Genomic DNA, 19,793 nt, shown 5'->3' on the forward strand with positions numbered 1-19,793 from the left:
AGAAAAAGGGGTATTAAAAAAAAATTATATAAAAATAAGCTTCTAAAGCCATGACAACATTTTCTGGAATTTTCAAAGCTGTTTAAACTTAAGCTGTCAACTTCTAACCCACTGGAATTGTGATACAGTGAATTATAAATGAAACAATCTGTCTGTAAACAGTTGTTGGAAAAATGACTGTCCTAACCGACTAGCCAAAACCATAGTTTGTTACAAGAAATTTGTGGAGTGGTAGAAAAACGGGTTTTAATGACTCCAACCTGTATGTAAACTTCCGACTTCAACTGTACCTTAAATACCTCTGCACATTTATCTGGTACTGGTACTCCCTGTATATAGCTCCATTCTTGTGTATTTTATTCCATTCTTTGTGTTAGTTACTATTTTATTTTGTTTTATTATTATTAAACTCTGAATCATTGGGAAAGGTTTGTGAGCAGGCTTGTCACTGTAAAGTCTACACAAGTTGTATTCAGCGCATGTAATAAATACAATTTGATTTGATTTGTGTTGTGACTGTTTTCAAGATACCAAACCATGACCAATGTCTTACCAATGGCCATGTGCTACTCTGATTCAGTAATCTGCCAAGGGAGGTAAATCAAATCATGGACAAAAAAACGAAACAATTCTTAGCAACTGACAGAACTGGTTTAATGGAGTAAAGCAGGAAAACAAAAAGATCAGGTCAACAAAAAAAAATCAAATTCGGGCCCTCAATTCACACACTCACATCTCAACATTGTAAAATACTTGTGTTTTGGCTGCTATCAGCTAGCATACAGTGCCCTTTTCCACATTTTGTTGTGTTACAGGCTGAATTTAAAATGGATCAAATTGAGATGTTGGGTCACTGGCCTACACACAATACCCCATAAGTGGAACTACGTGTTTAGACATTTTTACAAATTACTTACAAATTAAAAGCTGAAATGACTTGAGTCAATAAGTATTCTACCTCTTTGTTACAGCAATCCTAAATAAGTTCAGGAGTACAAATGGCCTCAACAAGTCACATAATAAGTTGAATGGACTGTGTGTAATAAGTGTTAAAAGTATTTCTTAATGACTACCTAATCTCTGTACCCCACACATACAGTACAATTATCTGTAAGGTCCCTCAGTTGAGCAGTGGATTTCAAACACTGATTCAACCACAAAGACCAGGGAGGTTTTCCAATGCATCGCAAAGAAGGGCACCTATTGGTAGATGGGTAAAAAAAGAAGAAGCAGATACTGAATATCCCTTTGAGCATGGTGAAGTTAATAATTACACTTTGGATGGAGTATCAATACACCCAGTCCCTACAAAGGTACAGGCATCCTTCCTAATTCAGTTGCCGGAGAGGAAGGAAACTGCTCAGGAATTTCACCATGAGGCCAATGGTGACTTTAATAAAACAGTTACAGAGTTTAATGGCTGTGATAGGAGAAAACTGAGGATGGATCAATAACATTGTAGTTACTCCACAATACTAACATAATAGACAGAATAAACTGCCTTGCTCAGGGGCAGAACAACAGATTTTTACCTATGCGTCTGTATTTCATTTTCAATAAATTTGCTAACATTTCCCCAAAAACATGTTTTAATGTTGTCATTATGGGGAATTGTGTGTTGGTGGTGAGAGAAGTAATCAATTTAATATATTTTGAATTCAGACTGTAACACAACAAAAGTGGAATAAGTCAAGGGGTATGAATACTTCCTGAAGGCACTGTAAGTCTCATTTGAATTTGATTCTAATGAAGAGCATGGTTTGTTCTTTCTCTGCTTCCCCTGTGGGCTTACAAAAGAGGGAGGCACAGAGAAAGGGGAGGAGGCAGGGGCGGTGGCCATTTTCTCTCTACCTCGAAGTTTTCACCGAATCAGTGAGGATTCAGTAATACACCTGTCGTTAAGACTAATTAAGGAATTAATACGTTTTTGACGACTGGCTATGGAAGCTCCTGCATAATATCACGTGTTAACGATTCATCTGTACAATAGGTCTACCAATAGGACAAAAAAATGAAAAAGGGACCGTTGCATTTTTTGGGTCGAAAGAACCAGTCTCTCTTCGACACCAATATTAAAATCAAGAAGATGGGTAAGTGTTTACTGTCATATTTAACAATTAACTAATAATAATGATTGAATATTTAATCTATCATGCTGATCAGCATTTTCTCACTACTGTCCCGACCTTTTCACTTGTTACAGTGACAGATCAATGGCAAATGTGGCCTAAATGTTCACATTCTAGAATAAGAAAAATGCTGGTTGAGTCAAATTAATACACAATGTTTTACACAATGCTAGTAATCATCGAAAGTAATCAGGGGGGTCATTAGGTCTCCCAACAGTGGTAAACCTACATTTACCTGAGACAGTCACTAGACTCTGCGTTCATGACGATGCAGGTAGAATGCAAGGTGTCTGTTTTAACTAAGTATTAGATAGCTGCAGCATTGAATAAAATAAACAATTTTCGTTGCGATTATTTTAGAACATGTCAATCAAAACAATAATACAGATTATATTTTTTAACTTGGGAATTGCGTATACTGCCCGCTGATGCGTAATAAAAGTAGTGTGGTGGAGGTATACACCGTATCACTTATGTAGTAACAATAGAGAAATCATGTTCAAAGCAGCCTACACAAACGCAAAGCACGTGAGTTCCATTCATGTAAAACCTCACACAGCCTAATTTCAGCGGAATATCGCAAGTGCGAGCAGCTCTCCACTTGTTGTCGGATAGAGAGCAGCTCACAGAAGAACGACATCCGTAGCAGGTAGGTCGTGTTGAGGAAAGACGATGTAATGTATGAGATCTACTAGCAAATGCTAACTAAAAAGCAACAATGGGTATGCGAACCAAAAGATTGCTCCGAAATCTTGGTTGAATCTTTGCAATGCGCAATTCAGTCATGATTCATTTTGAATGAATACTGTGTCGGTTTTCTACAAAAACAGTGTGGTTTTGAGAGTGAAAACCTGCATTTTTTTCTCACAACATTATGTAGGCCTACCTATTATTACCAGTAGGCCTAGGTATGTTATTGAGATCTTATAACAGACTGCGCCCTAAAACATGTTTACATGTTTTTATATATAGAATAATTATAGTCAAAGGAGAACATGGTAGCATAATTATTAGACCTAAAGGTTTTTTTTAGTCCAGGTCTTGGGAAATGGGGACTAATTCAAAATGAATATGAATAAACCCCCTAGAGATCTGAAAACTGTTGAAAGGTTCTCAGAACTGAAAACGGGACAAATTGACATATTTTGCATTGCCCTGATTTCTGGGTATTATTTTTGATGAGGCCTCTATAACAATGGAAAGGTCAAATAAAATTAGTATTTGTCACGCTTCCTAAACAGCAGGTGTGGACTAACAGTGAAATGCTTAATTACTGCCCTTTCCAACAATGCAGAGAGAAACATTTAGAAATAATAGAAAAATAACATGAGGAATAAATACACAATGAGTAATGATAACTTGGCTATATATACACTGGGTACCAGTACCGAGTCGATGTGCAGGGGTATGAGGTAATTGAGGTAGATATGTACATATAGGTAGGTATAAGGTGCCTAGGCAACAGGACAGATAATAAACAGTAGCAGCAGCGTATGTGATGAGTCAAAAGAGTTAGTGCAAAAAAAGGTCAATGCAAACAGTTAAATAGTTAACCAAATAGCTATCCTGACTAACTATTTAGCATTCTTATGGCTTGGGGGTAGAAGCTGTTCAGGTTCCTGTTGGTATCAGACTTGGTGCATCGGAAACCTCTTGTCGTGCGGTAGCAGAGACAACAGTCTATGACTAGGGTAGCTGAGTCTGACAATTTGTAGGGCCTTCCTCTGACACCGCCTGGTTTAGAGGTCCTGGATCCACAGCCTTTTCACCCCGCTACCATCTAGAAGGCGGAGACAATACAGGTGCATCAAAGCTAGGACAGAGAAACTGATAAACAGCTTTTATCTCCAGGCCATCAGACTGTTAAAGTCACTACTAGCCAGTCTCCGCCCAGTACCCTGCCCTGAACTTAGTCACTGTTACTAGCCGGCTACCATCCGGTACTCTACCCTGCACCTAGAGACTGCTGCCCTATGTACATAGTTATTGAACACTGGTCAATTTAATCATGTTTACATACTGTTTTACCCACTTCATATGCATATACAGTGCCTTACAAAAGTATTCACCCCCCTTGGCATTTTTCCTATTTTGTAGCATTACAACCTGTAATTTACATTTTATGTAATGGACATAAACAAAATTGTCCAAATTGGTGAAGTGAAATGAAAAAATTAACTTGTTTCAAAAAATTCTAAAAAATTAAATCGGAAAAGTGGTGCGTGCATATGTTTACATCCCCTTTGCTATGAAGCCCCTAAATAAGATCTGGTGCAACCAATTACCTTCAGAAGTCACATAATTAGTTAAATAAAGTCTACCTGTGTGCAATCTAAGTAACACATGATCTGTCACATGATCTCAGTATATATACACCTGTTCTGAAAGGCCCTAGAGTCTGCAACACCACTAAGCAATGGGCACCATGAAGACCAAGGAGCTCTCCAAAGGTAAGGGACAACGTTGTGGAGAAGTACAGATCAGGGTTGGGTTATAAAAAAATACCAGAAACGTTGAACATCCCACGGAGCACCATTAAATCCATTATTAAAAAATGGAAAGAATATGGCACCACAACAAACCTGCCAAGAGTGCCCACCAAAACTCACGGACCAGGCAAGGAGGGCATTAATCAGATAAGCAACAAAGAGACCAAAGTTAACCCTGAAGGAGCTGCAAAGCTACACAGCGGAGATTGGAGTTTTTGTCCATAGGACCACTTTAAGCCGCACACTCCACAGAGCTGGGTTTTATGGAAGAGTGGCCAGAGAAAATGTTTGGTGTTCGCCAAAAGGCATGTGGGAGACTCCCCAAACATATGGAAGAATGTACTCTGGTCAGATGAGACCATCAATGAAAATGCTATGTCTGGCGCAAACCCAACATCTCTCATCACCCCGAGAACATCATCCCCACAGTGAAGCATGCTGGTGGCAGCATCGTGCTGTGGGGATGTTTTTCATCGGCAGAGACTGGGAAACTGGTCAGAATTGAAGGAATGATGGATGGTGCTAAATACAGGGAAATGTTTGAGGGAAACCTGTTTCAGTCTTCAAGAGATGTTAAACTGGGACAGAGGTACGCTTTCCAGCAGGACAATGACCCTACGCATCCTGCTAAAGCAACACTTGAGTGGTTTAAGGGGAACATTTCAATGTCTTGGAATCCAATTGAGAATCTGTGGTATGACTTAAAGATTACTGTAAACCAGCGGAACCCATCCAACTTGAAGGAGCTGGAGCAGTTTTGCCTTGAAGAATGGGCAAAAATCCCAGTGGCTAAATGTTCCAAGTTTATAGAGACATACCCCAAAAGACTTGCAGCTGTAATTACTGCAAAAGTTGGCTCTACAAAGTATTGACTTTGGGGGGGTGAATAGTAATGCAAGTTTTAATTTTTATGTCTTATTTCTTGTTTGTTTCACAATAAAATATATTTTGCATCTTCAAAGTGGTAGGCATATCAAATTATACAACCCCCCCCCAAATCTATTTTAATTCCAGGTTGTAAGGCAACAAAATAGGAAAAATGCCAAGGGGGTGAATACTTTCGCAAGCCACTGTACTGTATTCTAGTCAAGGCTCATCCTATATAACTATTGCTGTAAACACCTTTTCTATTCATATACTGTCCATACACACCATCATATATACAGTTGAAGTCGGAAGTTTACATATACCTTAGCCAAATACATTTAAACTCAGTTTTTCACAATTCCTGACATTTATTCTGAATATAAATTCCCTGTCTTAGTTCAGTTAGGATCACCACTTTATTTTAAGAATGTGAAATGTCAGAATAATAGTAGAGAGAATGATTTATTTCATCACATTCCCAGTGGGTCAGAAGGTTACATACACTCAATTAGTATTTGGTAGCATTGCCTTTAAATTGTTTAACTTGGGTCAAACGTTTTGGGTAGCTTTCCACAACGCTTCCCACAATAAGTTGGGTGAATTTTGGCCCATTCCTCCTGACAGAGCTGGTGTAACTGAGTCAGGTTTGTAGGCCTCCTTGCTCACACACGCTTTTTCAGTTCTACCCACATATTTTCTATAGGATTGAGGTCAGGGTTTTGTGATGGCCACTGCAATACCTTGACTTTGTTGTCCTTAAGCCATTTTGCTACAACTTTGGAAGTATGCTTGGGGTCATTGTCCATTTGGAAGACCCATTTGCGACCAAGCTTGAACTTCCTGACTGATGTCTTGAGATGTTGCTTCAACCTAATTTTCCTAATTCACCTATTTTGTGAAGTGCAAGTGCACCAGTCCCTCCTGCAGCAAAGCACCCCCACAACATGATGCTGCCACCCCTGTGCTTCACGGTTGGGATGGTGTTCTTCGGCTTGCAAGCCTCCCCCTTTTTCCTCCAAAAATAACGATGGTCATTATAGCCAAACAGTCCTATTTTTGTTTCATCAGACCAGAGGACATTTCTCCAAAAAGTACGATCTTTGTCCCCTTAGTCTGGCTTCTTTATGGCGGTTTTTGAGCAGTGGCTTCTTCCTTGCTGAGCGGCCTTTCAGGTTATGTCGATATAGGACTCGTTTTACTGTGGATATATATACTTTTGTACCTGTTTCCTCCAGCATCTTCACAAGGTCCTTTGCTGTTATTCTGGGATTGATTTGCACTTTTCGCACCAAAGTACGTTCATCTCTAAGAGACAGAACACGTCTCCTTCCTGAGCGGTATGACGGCTGCGTGGTCCCATAGTACTTGCGTACTATTGTTTGTAAAGATGAACGTGTACCTTCAGGCGTTTGGAAATTGCTCCCAAGGATGAACCAGACTTGTGGTCTACAATTTATTTTCTGAGGTCTTGGCTCATTTCTTTTGACTTTCCCATGATGTCAAGCAAAGAGGCACTGAGTTTGAAGGTAGGCCTTGAAATACATCCACAGGTACACCTCCAATTGACTCAAATTATGTCAATTAGCGTATCAGAAGCTTCTAAAGCCATGACATAATTTTCTGGAATTTTCCAAACTGTTTAAAGGCACAGTCAACTTAGTGTATGTAAACTTCTGACCCACTGGAATTGTGATACAGTGAATGATAAGTGAAATAATCTGTCTGTAAACAATTGTTGGAAAAATGACTTGTGTCATGCACAAAGTAGATATCCTAACTGACTTTCCAAAACTATAGTTTGTCAATAAGACATTTGTGGAGTGGAGTTTGTGGAGTGGAGTTTTAATGACAACGTAAGTGTATGTAAACAGTTGAAGTCGGAAGTTTACATACACTTATGTTGGAGTCATTAAAACTTGTTTTTCAACCACTCCACAAATTTGCTGGTTGAGAGAATGCCAAGAGTGTGCAAAGCTGTCATCATGGCAAAGGGTGGCTACTTTGAAGAACCTCAAATACATTTTAATTTGTTTAATACTTTTTTGGTTACTTTCATGATTCCATATGTGTTATTTCATAGTTTTGACGTCTTCACTATTATTCTACAATGTGCAAAATAGTAAAAATAAACTTTTGTGTGTGTGTATATATATATAAATAATTATACTGAACAAAAATATAAACGCAACATGTAAAGTGTTGGTCCCATGTTTCATGAGCTGAAATAAAATATCCCCGAAATTTTCCATACGCACAAAAATCTTATTTATCTCAAATATTGTGCACAAATTTGTTTACATCCCTGTTAGTGAACATTTCTCCTTTGTCATGATAATCCATCAGCCTGACAGGCGTGGCATATCAAGAAGCTGATTAAACAGCATGATCATTTCCCAGGTGCACCTTGTGCTGGGGACAATAAAAGACAATGCCACAGATGTCTCAAGTTTTGAGGGAGCGTGCAATTGGCACGCTGACTGCAGGAATTACCATCAGAGCTGTTGCTAGAGAATTGGTTGTTAATTTCTCTACCATAAGCCGCCTCCAACGTCGTTTTTGAGAATTTGGCAGTACGTGTAACCGACCGCAGAACCACAGATCATGTGTATGTCGTCATGTGGAGTAGCGGTTTTCTGATGTCAATGTTGTTTACAGACTGCACCATGGTGGCGGTGGGGTTATGGTATGGGCAGGCATAAGCTATGGACAATGAACACAATTGCCTTTTATCGATGGCAGAGATACCGTGACGAGATCCTGAGGCCCATCGTTGTGCCGTTCAAAATTCCACAGGCTACAATCAACAGCCTTTGCGAAGGAGATGTGTTGCTCTGAATGAGTATATTTATATTATGGACTCAAACATTGCTGGTTCTGATATTTCTTAGTTTTTGGGATTTGTGTGTATTGTTTTGTATTGTTCGGTAGTACTGCACTATTGAAGCAAGAAACATAAGCACTTCGCTGCACCTGAGAACATCTGCAAAACGTGTACGTGACCAATAAAATGTGATTTGATTTGTATGGCAGGGAGCTCAGCCCCAGTGATGTACTGGAACATACGCACTACCCTCTGAAGCGCCTTGCGGTCGGATGCCGAGCAGTGGCCATACCAAGCAGTGATGCAGCCAGTCAAGATGCTCTCAATGTTGCAGCTGTAGACATTTTTGAGGATCTGAGTGCACAATGCTGAATCTTTTAAGCTTCCTGAGGGGGAAGAGGCATTGCCGTGCCTTCTTCATGACTGTGATGTGTGTGGACCATGATCATTCCTTAGTGTTGTGGACACAGAGGAACTTGAAGCTTTCGATGGGGGGCGTGCTCAGATTTCCGTTTCATGTAGTGCTCCTTTGTCTTGCTGACATTGAGGGAGAGGTTGTTGTCCTGGCACCACACTGCCAGGTCACTGACATCCTCCCTATAGGCTGTCTCATCGTCAAGTGGTTGTGTGCAAACATGCCACAGGATGGGGATATTTGCATATTTCAATTATGCAGGAACTCAATAGGGAAATGCCTGCCATGCCCCATTGGGAAATGTATCTGTAGATGCCAAAATACTTTAAACACTGCCTGTTGTTTCCATACTCGGTTAACAAAGTTTTGCTCATAGTTTTATCAGGTAATGTAATGCATGTTAATCTGAGTCCTCTTTGAAATTCTTTGAGGTCTCTGTGCTTGACGTGAATGCAGAGCATGACCTGTGTCTCACTAACTGCTGTCTCTCAATGACATTTCTCTCATCAGTTAGTTACTTGGCAGGGACATGCCTGACATTGGAATGGCTGTTTTGTGAAGTTACAGATAAGTTGGTTCTTTATACAGTAACGTCAAAGCCTGTTGCAAACATTATAGATAGCCATCTCTGGTAAAGTCTTTTACTCTGAAAACAATCAGGTGGTCCCTCTCCCCCTTCTCTGCCCAGGAATAACCTGAGGTCAGTATTGATGAACTGCAAACACTCATGACAGGGAGGCCAACAGAAAGTTGACCCCCAGAATTATGAATGTTGCACCACACTTCTATGACCCTACTGAAATTCCATTTGTAAATAGGGGTTCATTGATGATGCGTGAAGAACTCTATTTTCTACCCTATGGCACCCCATTACATTTAGGCTTAAGTGTTTGAGCAATAGGGTGACATTACTTTTTATACTGGTTTGATTAATCCTTCAACTGCTTTGAATAGTTGTTTGCTTTACCCAATTACTATTTTGCTGTCAACAAGAGAAATCCCCCCGACAGAGTTCACTGCATAGCATTACATAATAGTTTGTCAAGAATTATGAGAACTGCAGACAAAATGCCATAACTTATTATGTACATCCATAATTACTCAACTTTTCACAGTCACTAGACTGCATCTCCTTACAGAACTGCGCTGATCGGTTGAATGGTAGACTTGTTGGTTTTTAAGCAGTGCGTTGTGCTGTTCTTTTTTTTCTTTTAGACAATGTTGAGCTGGTGTTGGATTCATCAGACATTCCTGAATCAGGCACTGCCAAAGTGAGGTCCAGACCCGCAGTCAAGCACTACATGGTAAGTTCCTCTGCATGATGTGGAAAAAAATCTATTACTTCAAATCTACATTTCAACACTGGAGACGGTGTTGCAGCATTTATTGAGACTGCTGTCCAGCTTCTAGGTGGTGTTCTCTAACACTTCAAGATTAAAAATCACATGGAATTTGTTATAGGCCTTGTCAATGCATTAGGCTCCACATAACTTTCCCACATTTGCATAAGTCTGCGGAATTGTGAATTCTTTCTCAACAAGGCCTTTGCAGTTCCTGAAAGAGAAACTGCATTGCCTCATGAAGGGCATTCCTGTAATCATTGATCACTGTGTGACCACCTCAGAGTTAGACCTGTCCACCACTCACACCTGGTCACTCTGAAAGCATACTTTTCTAACCGGCAGGTTTCACCTGCGCAGGCTTTTCACATATATAAAGAGGGAGTAACCCAAGTTTACTTGCAGTTAGGCTATCCATGTGACAAGGGTCAATTTGTTTGCATGTTTACCCAGTCCTCTCAAGTCATTTCTGTCATCAGAAATTCTCACCCTATTGACTTAGACATTCTCATGCAGGACAGTAACTATAAGAATGTCACCTTGGTTCACACAATCTTGGGTCTTGTACAGTCTGACACAATTATGGCACCTAGCTCATTTGGGCTCGATTCAACATGCTGTCCCTGTAGGTGATCCAGAAAAGCACAGTCGTATCTGATTTTTTTTTTTAAACAAGTTGTACTACGTTGTTATTTTGTTGTAGGTATGAAAGCCTACCTCAAAGGGGAGTGTCCTATATGATAGCTCCTCTGTTATTTGTTAGATGTGCCACACCCAGCAGCACAGGGGTTGGACTGCTCTGACTGACTGCTCTGATTTTCACCTGTGAGTCATGGAAAATAAACATAAGGAATTAAGCCGGTTCAGAAACTGCATTTAATGCCGCACCCTTTGCCCCTTGTGAAATGTTCATGCCTTTGCAATGAGCTGCCTGCCTCTATGAATAGTCTGCCATGATGACATATTTCAGGCATAAGGGAGGTGTTCCGTTCACGTTAGATGTTTTAAAGATACAGTGTAACCGAGGTTCTTGAGAAAGGACCACACCTGAACGTTTTCCACTAATAACTTAATATTTACACAGCTGCATGAAAGTTGTGTGTCTGCTGCCTGAACTTGAGAATTATGTGTACCAAGTTCTAAACAAAGCAAGTGGTGGTGGCCTGACCATCAGGCCAAGCACAGTAAGTTGATTACAGTTTACAGTTACAGGGGTGGACCTAACTTTGGATTGTTTTGGTAGATTAGAGGCCCTCCGGCCCATAGTTACACTGGTCAATGTGTTTTTTGGTCTGTAACAGTGATTTCCAGTCCCTGGGTGATTCTGACCACAGTCTAACAGCGTTGGAAGGGCACATCTCTGTTCTGTCTGCAGGGCATGTGTTGTGTCAACACAGTCTGTTTATTTATGGCTGTGATGTGAACGGTCAGTCACACAGGCAGGCAGCAACATGATGGCACATCCCCTTTTCTCTGAGGCAGTCACACCCGCTTAACGTTTTCTTACGTGAAGAGATGGGAGTGTTGCCTGTGCCTTATCCACAGGCAGGGCGTGGTGTGGGCGAGGCATGACAGCGTGGCTATAAAAGGCAGTAATGTTCTGAAAAGGGCCCAAAATGGTGCTCGTAAGCTTCAGCTAGTGTCTAGCAAGGGGTTAGATACAGTACACCAGTGGAAAATATATTGCTGAATCATTTCAAGTGGGAGACTTAGTGTCAGAGATCATGTAGCCTCAATCTGCACCAAGAGGCTTTGCTGTTATAGAAAATGACTCCAACTGTTGGGAAGCCTAGACTAAAAGGAATTTTGGATGAAAAGCCCTTTCCGATTAAATGTGCCTGGCCTTCCTCTGTCTTTGGTAATTGACACTACTTGTACACTGATGTACTTGTTTTCTGAGTGCAAGGTTTAGTAAATTAATAGTTTTTGCATCAGTGTTGTCATCACGCAGCAAACATGATAACCTGTTCTAAAGTAGATGCAAGTAGTCATTTGGATAACAGGTTGGATCACTGCAAGCCATAGTGCAGTCTAGAAACAATCCATTCCCTTCCCTCTCACACTCAGTTCCTCTTACAATCTCAACAGTGAATCTCTAAACTGACACCAGGGTGAAATGTCAACCGTCTGATGGCGTTTGTCCTTGTTTCCCACAGTCCTCCTCTGATGTTGTGCAAGGGTTTGCTGTCCCAACCCCCAAAGTTCCTGTCCTCCCCCCTTTCAACAGTCCAAAGATCAACAGGGCAGGTGAGGGTCTCCCAAGTCTCTGTGTTTACCAGAGTTAAGCTGTGCAGCTAAATCATTTACATTTCTATGAACTTAAGCCGTAGTGCTGGTTTTAGATTCAGTTGATTGATCAAATTTCGGCACAAACTCAAAGCAACTCTTGTTTTCATAAAGGGCTTAAATATACAGTACCAGTCAGAAGTTGACACCTATTCATTAAACTGTTTTTTATTTTTTTTTATTTTACTGTTTTCTAAATTGTAGAATAATAGTGAAGACATCAAAACTATGAAATAACACATATGGAATCATGTAGTAACCAAAAAAGTGTTAAATCAAAATATATTATTTGAGATTCTTCAAAGTTGCCACCCTTTGCCTTTGACAGCTTTGCACACACTTGGCATTCTCTCAACCAACTTCATGAGGTAGTCACCTGGAATACATTTCAATTAACAGGTGTGCCTTGTTTAAAGTTCTTTCCTTCTTAATGCATTGGAGCCAATCAGTTGAGTTGTGACAAGGTAGGGGTGGTATGCAGAAGATAGCCTTATTTGGTCAAAGACCAAGTCCATTGCAACATAGACACTGAGTCAGGAAGCAAGTCCAGGTGGTGAGTTTAATAATAAACCAAACAATTAGAGGAGCGTACGGACATGAAACAACATCAATACTGCCTGGGGAATAACCCTAAGTGAGTGGCAGATATAGGGAAGTTAATGAGTGAGCCTCATCATGAGGAGGTGCGCGTATTGATGGCGACGTCGAATGCCGGAGAGGGGGAGCATGAGTAGACGTGACATCCATATTATGGCAAGAACAGCTCAAATAAAAGCGAAACAACAGCCCATCGTTACTTTAAGACATGAAGGTCAGTCAATCCAGAAAATTAAGAAGTCGCAAAAACCATCAAGCGCTATGATCAAACTGGCTCTCATGAGGACCGCCACAGGAAAGAAGACCCAGAGTTACCTCTGCTGCAGAAGATAACTTCATTAGAGTTCATTAGAGCACCTCAGATTGCCCAAATAAATGCTTCAGAGTTCAAGTAACAGACACATCTCAACAGCAACTTTTCAGAGGGGACAGTGTGAATCAGGTCTTTGTGGTCAAATTGCTGCTGCAAAAAAAAACACTACTAAAGGAAACCAATAAGAAGACTTGCTTGGGCCAAGAAACACGAGGAATGGACATTAGACCGGTGGAAATCTGTCCTTTGGTCTGATGAGTCCAACCGCCATGTCTTTGTGAGACGCAGAGTAGGTGAAAGGTTGATCTCCACATGTGTGGTTCCTACCGTACAGCATGGAGGTGGTGTGATGGTGCTTTGTTGGTGACACAGATTTATTTTTTTGAATTCAAGGCACACTTAACCAGCATGGCTACCACAGCGATACGCCATCCCATCTGGTTTGCACTTAGTGGGACTGTCATTTGTTTTTCAAAATTACAATAACCCAAAACACACCTCCAGGCTGTGTAATGGCTATTTGACCAAGAAGGAGAGTGATGGAGTGCTGCATCAGATGACCTGGCCTCCACAATTACCCGACCTCAACCCAATTGAGATGGTTTGGGATGAGTCAGACCGCAGAGTGAAGGAAAAGCAGCCAACAAGTGCTCAGCATATGTGGAACTCCTTCAAGACTGTTGGAAAAGCATTCCAGGTGAAGCTGGTTGAGAAAATGCCAAGAGTGTGCGAAGCTGTCAAGGCAAAGGGTGGCTACTTTGAAGAATATAAAATATATTTTGATTTGTTTAACACTGTTTTGGCTAATACATGATTCCATGTGTGTTATTTCATAGTTGATGTCTATTATTCTACAATGTAGAAAATAAAGAAAAACCCTTGAATGAGTAGGCGTGTCAACTTGACTGGTATTGTACATAAGTTATTTAATTTATTTAAAAAATGTTTTCACTTTAATTATTGGGTATTGTGTGTAGATGGTGAGAGATCTTCAATTTTGAATTCAGGCTGTAACACAACTAAATGTGGAATAAGTGAAGGGGTATGAATACTTTCTGGAAGCACTGTAAATGATTGTCTAAGATCTTGCACAAGAACACTACAAATATCCAAGCAGCCATTCACAAGCATGTTTGCAGAGTGGGAGGGTACAGATCAAATGTAATTTAATCAGTTTCACCATAAATCAGGCCAACAGAACTAAAAGTAAAATCATTTATTTTGACAAGTTAAATCAATAAAACACTTGTCTGATGGTAGTTCTCTCTTTATAGTAAATGACGATCGGTTTTTCAATGGATCGGCTATATCTGTGCCCGATTTGGTGGATGGGGAGATATTTATTCCACCTCCCCCTACAATGGCACCCCCACCCCCCCCACCCATGTTCATCCCTCCCCCACCAGATTTCTTGGGTGACTTGGACTCCCTTCAGCCTCCCTCCATGCCCCCTCCAAAACCTCCATCAGTGGTTCTGTCTAAAGAGTACGAGGATTTCAACTCCCTGAAACCTCCACTAATGCGCCCCCCGAAACCCCCGTCAACTTCCTCCAGTGCTTCTAGTTCATCTTTGTCCATTTCTATACCAACACCAGTCCCTGATTTTACTGAGCCCCCAAAGTTTGCCCCTCCACAGCCCCCTATAGACATGAGACAAGCTGCTCTGAAAGCCCTGAAGACCCCGCCTCCAAAGCCAACAAGGCTGTCCTCCATCCACAGCATGGACGAAGCCTCCCAGGTTCCAGCCCAAGCTTCCCCAGTACAGACCCCAACACCCTCCAGCTTCAACCCCCAGAACACAGCTAAACTGGTCAAGCAGGAAGCGTCTCCAGGCCGGAATAACAAGTTCAGTCCTATGCTGGACAGTAACCTACGCAACCTGAAGGCCAGTGATGTCACTGGGATGAGGGGGGACGGTCCTGCCGCTTCCCCCCTGGCTCTTCTCATGGCGGCTAAAGAGCGAGGCAGGCACAGGTCCAGTCTTTCCCTTGAAAACAGCACGAAGAGTAATGAGCCATTAGCCAGCATCCAGCACAGGGAATTCAATCCCAATTCTTTCACCGTCATCCCTAGGGCCACCTCATTCACTTCTGTAACCTCACAACATAAACCACAGTCTGTGGTCCCACTGGAGGCCACAGTGGTAATCCAGATTCCAGCAAAACCCCAGATTATTGAGTCAGCGGTGAAGGGGCCAATTGCAAATCCAGTAGTTAAAAGGATTCTGCCCACCTCTAGATCCTCATCCTCCAGCAGTCTAGCCATGGATAAGCAAAGTGGAGAGCAGAGGATTGATTCACCCTCTAGCCTTTTCAGGGATGACGAGAACCTATGCATGCCATTACTCCCTCCCCCTCCCGAATTCGATGACCATGATGTCGTGGACTCTCCTCCCAGCTCACCTCCACCTGACCCTCCACTGAAGAAGGTCCTGCCTCCCACTCCCAGCCCTGTCCTTCCAGTCCTGTCCTCTAATGCCAACCCTGTCCTTCCTGTCAAAACTCCCTCGCCTCCCCCTCCAAAACCTAAATCTCCAAGCCCTCCCAAATTCCCACCTCCTGCCATGGAGATCAAACCCAAACTGCCTGTTCAGATCAAACCCAAGCCGCCTCCCACCCAGGCCCTCTCCTCCCTCTCAGCCAGCCAGGCCACACTCCAGAGCATCCTGCAGAAGAAGATGCTAGAGATGGACTGCAAAATGGACAACAAAATGCTGGCCATGAAGGAAACAGACTCTGATGACTGGGGTTCTCCCTTGTCTGATGAGGAGACCAAGTTCCCAGTTGTCCCCAGAGTCACCCCGAAAAACCCTGTTATCACTACAAAGAGCAAGAGTGCCACTGTGCCAGCCACAACACAAGGACTTGACATGAAGGAGCTGGAGACAAAAATGGCCATGAAAGGTCAGGGTTTGTCAGAGCCATCAAGAGTTCCCACAAGGTAGGCCTTGCTCTCTGTCCGCTTGGCTTTTTGACAAAATGTGGGGGAAAAAAAACTTCATTATGGTTTAAGATCAGGGTGTTGTGACTAGTTGGACTTAGTTTCTGTTTGTCTAGTAGTGTCCCTAATTGCATGTTTTGACTCATAGTAAATAATGTTAGCTAGATGTATTAAAAAATATTGCTAAATGCAACTAGATCAACCTGATGTGTTTAAATGTTAATAATTTATTCCTCTACTTTTTAGCAATGGGCCACGGTCAAAGCAGGCGTATGGCATGACTTTCATGGTACAACCCGGAACCAAACAACCAATCACTGTTGTCAGCAAATGAGGATCCAACTCAATTATACCACATACTGTACCATACAGCCCCTGTCAAGAGCAAGGACAATGGAAAGAGAGCACCTTAAATACTGCTAAAAATGGATATATCCAATAAAACACTAAGCATGTATGCCAAGGATGTTTTCACCAAGCCCCTGGAGAGAATACAAGGTGCTAAGCATTTGTCTAGAAAATGTTTTGCTGTACCACAGCACATAAACCTGCCCCCCAGAGGTGGTGTCAAATAGCTTCTTGTCTAGGTGCCAAAGTCTAGAGTGAGTGGACTGTTGGAACAGCTTTCAACAGTATCTTTGACTGCTACGGTTTAATCAGTGCTAGTACACATTGCCTTATTTTTTTACCTAATAGATTCAAAGCAGATTGTGAGGCTGTAATTTGCCAGCCTTAATATACACTGAATAATGTCATGCATCATAAGGATATTTGTATAAATGTCTTGAAGAATTACTATACAGATGTGTACAGATTGTTTTTGCTTATGTTTCCATTGTGTCACAGTACCTGTACATTCTGTATATTTTTAGAGCAATGTAGGGAATTTAACTAGTCTACTACAATACATTAAGAACAAATGTATATTGTTCACTATATTATACTTAAGAGTGCAACAACTATGTAAACTGTTTATCTTTTGATCTTCTACTTCAGTCAGGTGAGCAAGATATGTTCCATATAATGGAAGACTAAATAGAAGCAAAACAGATGTCAGCCATTTACCACATAAGGACAGAAGTAATATGGTCTGTAGAACCTACAGTGGTCAGTTTATTAGGTACACCAGCCCCATTCCCTAAAATAGTTTGCTCCTATAGACAGTCAAGCGGCTGTGGTTTGTTATATAACTGAACATTAGAAATGGGCAGAATGAGTGACCTAAGCAACTATGAGCGAGGTATGATCATCGGTGACAGGTACACCGGTTCCACTATATCAGAAACAGCCAGCCTCCTGGGCATGTCATACGACAGTGTCTATGGTTTACTGAGAATAGTGCGACAAACAGATCCAGTCAGCAGCAGTCCTGTGGGCGAAGACAGGTCGTTGAGAGGTCGGAGGAGAGTGGCAAGAATCGTGCAAGTTAACAGGCAGGACACAAACCGACAAATAACGGCACAGTACAACAGTGGTGTGCAAACAGCATCTCAGGACACACAACTAGTCTGTCCTTATAGTAGCAGACGACCACACCAGGTTCCACTCGTATCAGCTAAAGCAGGTCCAGTGGGCACACAATCAACAATTGAGTGGAAATTATATTTCAGATGGTGTCAATTTAATTGATTCATTTTGGAGTAGAACGTTCTTAAGTCACCAGGAGGAACCTAAACAGTTCAAATAAATACAGTAGGTATGCCCCTGCACACTACTTTAGCCATTGTCTGTCATTACTAAAGCTGCTCATTTATACAAAAATAAATATTGTTTATAATGTAGTTAAACCATGATGTATCAAGGCTGTTGATACCTCCTGACAGGAGTGTAAGTTGACATGACCATCTGATTTTTGGCAACTTTGGCATGTTCCAAGTCCTTTTAGAATGATTTGGCACAAAAGCCACCACCTTCAGAAACAATTGAAACTACAGTGCCTTGCGAAAGTATTCGGCCCCCTTGAACTTTGCGACCTTTTGCCACATTTCAGGCTTCAAACATAAAGATATAAAACTGTATTTTTTTGTGAAGAATCAACAACAAGTGGGACACAATCATGAAGTGGAATGACATTTATTGGATATTTCAAACTTTTTTAACAAATCAAAAACTGAAAAATTGGGTGTGCAAAATTATTCAGCCCCTTTACTTTCAGTGCAGCAAACTCTCTCCAGAAGTTCAGTGAGTATCTCTGAATGATCCAATGTTGACCTAAAGGACTAATGATGATAAATACAATCCACCTGTGTGTAATCAAGTCTCCGTATAAATGCACCTGCACTGTGATAGTCTCAGAGGTCCGTCAAAAGCGCAGAGAGCATCATGAAGAACAAGGAACACACCAGGCAGGTCCGAGATACTGTTGTGAAGAAGTTTAAAGCCGGATTTGGATACAAAAAGATTTCCCAAGCTTTAAACATCCCAAGGAGCACTGTGCAAGCGATAATATTGAAATGGAAGGAGTATCAGACCACTGCAAATCTACCAAGACCTGGCCGTCCCTCTAAACTTTCAGCTCATACAAGGAGAAGACTGATCAGAGATGCAGCCAAGAGGCCCATGATCACTCTGGATCAACTGCAGAGATCTTACAGCTGAGGTGGGAGACTCTGTCCATAGGACATCAATCAGTCGTATATTGCACAAATCTGGCCTTTATGGAAGAGTGGCAAGAAGAAAGCCATTTCTTAAAGATATCCATAAAAAGTGTTGTTTAAAGTTTGCCACAAACCACCTGGGAGACACACCAAACATGTGGAAGAAGGTGCTCTGGTCAGATGAAACCAAAATTGAACTTTTTGTCAACAATGCAAAACGTTATGTTTGGCGTAAAAGCAACACAGCTGAACACACGATCCCCACTGTCAAACATGGTGGTGGCAGCATCATGGTTTGGGCCTTGCTTTTCTTCAGCAGGGACAGGGAAGATGGTTCAAATTGATGAGAAGATGGATGGAGCCAAATACAGGACCATTCTGGAAGAAAACCTGATGGAGTCTGCAAAAGACCTGAGACTGGGACGGAGATTTGTCTTCCAACAAGACAATGATCCAAAACATAAAGCAAAATCTACAATGGAATGGTTAAAAAAATAAACATATTCAGGTGTTAGAATGGCCAAGTCAAAGTCCAGACCTGAATCCAATCGAGAATCTGTGGAAAGAACTGAAAACTGCTGTTCACAAATGCTCTCCATCCAACCTCACTGAGCTCGAGCTGTTTTGCAAGGAGGAATGGGAAAAAATGTCAGTCTCTCGATGTGCAAAACTGATAGAGGCATACCCCAAGCGACTTACAGCTGTAATCGCAGCAAAAGGTGGCGCTACAAAGTATTAACTTAAGGGGGCTGAATAATTTTGCACGCCCAATTTTTCAGTTTTTGATTTGTTAAAAAAGTTTGAAATATCCAATAAATGTCCTTCCACTTCATGATTGTGTCCCACTTGTTGTTGATTCTTCACAAAAAATACAGTTTTATGTTTGAAGCCTGAAATGTGGCAAAAGGTCGCAAAGTTCAAGGGGGCCGAATACTTTCGCAAGGCACTGTATAATTACCCTGGACTGCCTTCCCTGAATTTCTAGTTTTAAACATTGAA

At 41.5% G+C, this 19,793-nt stretch overlaps 1 protein-coding gene across 2 annotated transcripts; it reads left to right on the plus strand.

Moving 5' to 3' along the window:
- Positions 1-1,776: 1,776 nt before the first annotated feature.
- LOC110528099 (uncharacterized) lies at positions 1,777-16,997 on the plus strand. Of its 2 annotated transcripts, none has more exons than XM_021609916.3 (5): positions 1,777-2,090; positions 9,937-10,025; positions 12,218-12,308; positions 14,532-16,197; positions 16,444-16,997. In XM_021609916.3, exons 1-5 carry the CDS (start codon positions 2,012-2,014, stop codon positions 16,529-16,531), a joined length of 2,013 nt encoding a protein of 670 aa, XP_021465591.3. In that variant the 5' UTR covers positions 1,777-2,011; the 3' UTR covers positions 16,532-16,997. The 2 variants fall into 2 exon arrangements, with proteins under 2 accessions (XP_021465591.3, XP_021465592.3); XM_021609917.3 differs by lacking the exon at positions 1,777-2,090 and adding an exon at positions 2,367-2,778.
- Positions 16,998-19,793: the final 2,796 nt, after the last annotated feature.

This window comes from Oncorhynchus mykiss, chromosome 7 (assembly GCF_057628025.1).
Source record: "Oncorhynchus mykiss isolate SJ-2025 chromosome 7, ASM5762802v1, whole genome shotgun sequence".
NCBI lineage: Eukaryota > Metazoa > Chordata > Actinopteri > Salmoniformes > Salmonidae > Oncorhynchus > Oncorhynchus mykiss.